The sequence below is a fragment of the Orycteropus afer genome, unplaced genomic scaffold (genome assembly GCF_000298275.1).
Source record: "Orycteropus afer afer isolate SDZICR_OR568_19922 unplaced genomic scaffold, OryAfe1.0 scaffold00638, whole genome shotgun sequence".
Classification (NCBI taxonomy): Eukaryota; Metazoa; Chordata; class Mammalia; order Tubulidentata; family Orycteropodidae; genus Orycteropus; species Orycteropus afer.
Genome location: NW_006922225.1, coordinates 222,237 through 226,643, shown reverse-complemented (window position 1 = coordinate 226,643; position 4,407 = coordinate 222,237). Strand labels below are relative to the sequence as shown.

The window sequence follows — 4,407 nt, the reverse complement described above, 5'->3', positions numbered from 1 at the left end:
AGAGTGCCCCACTGTAAAGCTGGGTATTCCGTGACCCTGATGGGAGAGGATGGATTTCTGGCATTGGTGGGAAGACCGGGGTGGGGGGTGAGGGGCTGGTGGAAGTCACTGCATCCGTTATCCCAGCACCCGCCTCTTTGCCAGAATTTTCTCTGCACCCCTTGGCTCTGTGTTGGCCATCAAATAGGCTTTTGGAGCAGGCCTGTGGCTGGACCAGACATCTCTAGTTTATCCAAATTGGGGATGACCCTGATGGGAAAATGGAGACCCAGGCTGGGGAAAGGCAGCCCCGGACCCAACGCTGACAAGCAGCAGTAACAGAAAGGGCGCCATCTTTGTGAGTGTCTCTGAGTGGCCCAAACGGCCAAGCACCTATGACTGGCTAGAGGTTGGCGGTTCGAAACCACCTGGGGCACCTTGGAAGACAGCCCCGCTGATCTGCTGCTGAAAGGTACAGCCTGGAAAACGCTAAGGGGCAGGAGTGCTCTACACATGGGGCCACCGAGAGTCAAAACCAAGCAGCAGCAATTAGCAAGCACCTTCACAGGGAGTTCATGTGGATTCGCCCATCACCTCTGGTCCCCAGAGGAAGCATCGTCCCCTTGACTGGGAGCCTGGAACCCCGAAGGCCCTTCTCAGATTACACAAAGCCCTGAGCCCAGGCCTCCTGACTCCCTGATGTGCGCTTTCTGCTACACCCAGCACTTGTGCCCAAGAACAGAGCCAGGGCCCACGACCGGTCCTCAGGCCCTGCGGGCCTCTCCAGCCCCGACCCCATCCCACCTCCCCCCACTCCTCCCAGCTGTCTGTTTCCTCTCAGTACAGGGAGGGCGGGTCAGCACCTTCAGTGGGCTCCCTACGCCCGGGAGCAGCCCCTGGGATTTGGGACACATGCCTTCCTTGTAGCCGCTTTGCTGCTCAGGTGGTGTGCCGTTCCAGCTGTGACGGTATCTCAGACCCTCTTCCTGGCACCTACCGAGTCCAGTGTACCCCAGACCCACTTACCGCCCTGAGGGGCCGGAACAAACTTCTGCCCTCAAAGCACCTGCGTTCCACCCTCATGTCACCAACCTGCCCCCACCACCTTCTGGTCCCCCAGCTGCCTCAGGAAGACGAAGATGGGGCTCAGGAGATAAGGAGAGAGTGGGAAGAGGGCAGCCAAGCTCTGACTCTGAGAAGGGTTTGAAGGGAGGACGGGGAGCGGTCATGTAACGGAGGCCCGAGTGCAGAGTGGGGGTGGAACGAGGGACCCAGAAAGAAGAGAGAGCAGGATGTAAAGCAGGGACAAGAGAAGGTGGCTGGGGACGGCCGAGGAGGATGAGGAAGCTCCCAGCGCTATGACCAGCGAGGAGCCAGCACCCCAGCCGGTGACACCCCACAGGCAGCAGGACCACAGCACCTCGGGCAGCCCTCAGGCGGCTCTGACCCCTGCCTGACACCCAGGGCCCTCCAGGACTACCCAGGGTGCCCCCATACCACCCTGGCCAGGAGGGAGCTCCATACCTGTCACAGTGAGCCTGGTGCCTGACCCGAAGTGGAGGGGCGAGTTATTGTCACAGCCGGGGAAGGCCATGATAAAACCCAGTGTGGGCATCGCGGGCAGGCTCAGTGCCCGGGAGCTCCCTGAGAGCCGGAGTCACGGATCTGGGCCAGAAGGAAAGTCTGAGCATTCAGTGGGGACAGTGGGGACAAAGGGACAGAAGGGACAGAGTGATGGAAGGCACAGAGGGACCAGGAGAGTAGAGGCCGATTGCGATGAAAACAGAGGTGAGACAGAGGGGACTCACTCCCACCTCCTGCACCGAGCGGCAGACGAGCCCCAGGGGCCCCACGGGGACAAGAGTGACCGCTCACTGCCCTTCCAGCAGAGGCCAAGATCCTGCTCCAAGCAGCCCCACCAACCACCCCTCAGCTGAGCCTCACCGAGGACAGAGAGCCGTGTGCCCTCGCCAAAATACTGCCCCTGGTTGTTACACAGCAGAGCGCCCTGTGGCAAATCCCGGCGGTGGTGGCTTCCTCCACGCTCGGCTCTGGCACCTGCCACTTGTCGCCTCCCTCACACCGGGGTTTGGCTGTCATGTTCTTGGTCCCTGACCTTCTCCACGGGTCCCACCGGGGTCTGACCCACCACACTGCCTGCTGAAAGGAGCTTGCCACTCACCCAGGACGGAGAGCTTGGTGCCGCTGCCGAAATCCAGTTTCTCGTTAATTGCACAGCATTAAAGCCCAGCAGAAAAGGTCCCCTGTCATCTCCCGTCCCCTCCAGCCCGGGGTCAGCCTGCTGGGCTCACTCTGGCCTCAGCTGACGTTTGATTCTGAGGGTGGGAGGGTGCTAACTGGGTGATCTGCGGTGTCAGAGGCCCGGTTCAGCTGGGGAGGCTGCCGGACGTGGCCGGCTCCAGTTCTGGCGAGTGAGAAGGGGGGTGGGCTCCCGACACCTCCCATGTGCCCTGGTCTGATGTCAGGGAGACAGAGACCCACAGGTGACCCTGCCTGGCTGAGACCACCTGCTTCCCAGTGAGGAATCCAGGTTCAGCACAGCCTCCGTGAAATTACCAGGGATCCCGCCCCCTTCCCCTTGACGGCATCAAGACAAGAATTTACATCTGCCTGATAAAGACACATCTTCGTGGAAGCACTGACATGGGCCCCATCAGTCCTTCTGCCCCTTGTGGGCTCCCGGCCCCCACACCCTGGTTAACTCACCGATGACACTGAGCCGGGTGCCCTCCCCGAAATAGAGGGTGTTTCCAGAACACAGCCCCCCAGGTCCGCTTCAAAACCCCACTGTCTGTTGAGCCCGAGGGCATGGCTGAGCTCGTGGGAGGTGGAGGCCTCCGAGGTCTCCCTTCTGGAAGCCACCACTGGCTTCAGATACCCGCAGGCCCTCCAGGGCCTGGACAGCTGGGGAAGGGGACGTGTCAGTGGGAGAAGGTGCACGGGCTCATTTCAGCTTTTGCGCCTTCTCTTGGCCCCTCTCGTCCGGCATCTCTGCCCTGGCCCTGGGGGCTCAGCTGGGGGTCTGCTCACGGCCCTCTCACTGGCTGGGTTTGCCTTACCCAGGAGCCTCCGCCAGCCCCTTCCCACATTCCTGGACAGGGAGCCGGTCTCCCTCACTGTGTCCTCCCAGACTTTACCTATCGTTAGCCTGGACCCTGGACTGAAGGTGGCATCATGGCCAACGTACTGGAAGCCAGCCACTCTGTAATGGACCCTGGACAGGCCAGGGGGCTTGGCGAGTCTTACCTACAACCGTGAGTCTGCTGCCTTCTCCAAAGAACACTTCAGTGTTGGCACAGTGCTGGGTGGCAGGAAGGGAAACAGAGCTGAGGCGTGGCATGCAGAGGGCCGGCAGTGGCCAGGAGGGAAAGCAGACCCTTTTCAGGCTCTGTAGGCCTCTCCTTTTCCAAGAAAGAGCATTTTCCAAGGAAGAGCTTTGCCAACTTGGGACGTCCTGAGGTGTTGGAGCACGGCTGAGTCCGTTCAACGGCCCTGTGCCTGGTTCTGGAAAGGTGTCTGTACAGCGGGCCTTCTCTGTGGGTCATCAAGGGACATGGCCTGGACAGGTGGCCTGGAGAAGGGGCAGGTCCCCCAGGACCTGTGACTCCATCCATCGGGGTCCGAGAGCTCTGGCATCAGCATTTGGTATAACTGCCATCCTTTACGTACGTTCCTGCCAACTGTGCCCGCCCTTGTGGGTTGGGGAAGAAGGGGTCCCTGTGCCATTCCCTGGTGATGCCTGAGGCATTTTCCTGGGGGCTGTGTCCTGTCTTCCCCGGAGGCTTCCCTCTGGCCCCGGTCCTGTCCTGACTCCTGGCCTGGGCCTGAGCCGTGGACTGGGGAGGTGGGGGCATTGTGCACCAGCTGCCCTGGAGCTCAGACCCAGGAGAAACCTGGGAGGCCGCCGGGCAGGCAGAGGGGTTTTTGTAAAGGCCTCCCATAGGGTCGAATCACCGTGGCCCCCTGTCCACACAATGTTACAGCTTTGTACAAAAACGGCTCCTCCCACAGGCCCACCTCCGGAGGAACCACCAGCCAGCTGCTCCTTGGAGGGGAGTCAGGCGGGGTGGGAGAGGAGGGTGTGGGATGTGGGCGCTGCCTCATCTGGGTGTTCTCAGAGCCTCAGAGCTGGGCGTCTCTGAGGGGCCAACTGCCGTGGGGCTGACTTTGCCCCTCAGGTGTTGTCACGTGGAGAACCCCCTGTCAAAAAGCATCACTCACATTGAGCCCTTGCTGAGAGCTGTGTGTACTCAGGTCACGCCCACCCTTCACGGAAGTGGGACCCCTCCACACAGACTGCATCCCTCTGGCTGGAGCTGAGCCTCCAGGGGGTCACTGAGGTCTGAGTTCTCTGGGAACATGGCCATGAACCAGCTGGGTGAGCTGGCTCTTGTCCAGCAGAGGTGG

At 61.1% G+C, this 4,407-nt stretch overlaps 1 gene segment (V, D, J or C); it reads right to left on the bottom strand.

The window, feature by feature from the left end:
- LOC103210670 overlaps nt 1-4,407 on the bottom strand; it is a 60,199-nt gene that overhangs the window by 10,698 nt on the left and 45,094 nt on the right. Inside the window, 2 exon segments of the C gene segment in view lie at nt 3,247-3,282; nt 4,222-4,229. Of these exon segments, the coding sequence occupies nt 3,247-3,282; nt 4,222-4,229 (44 nt within the window).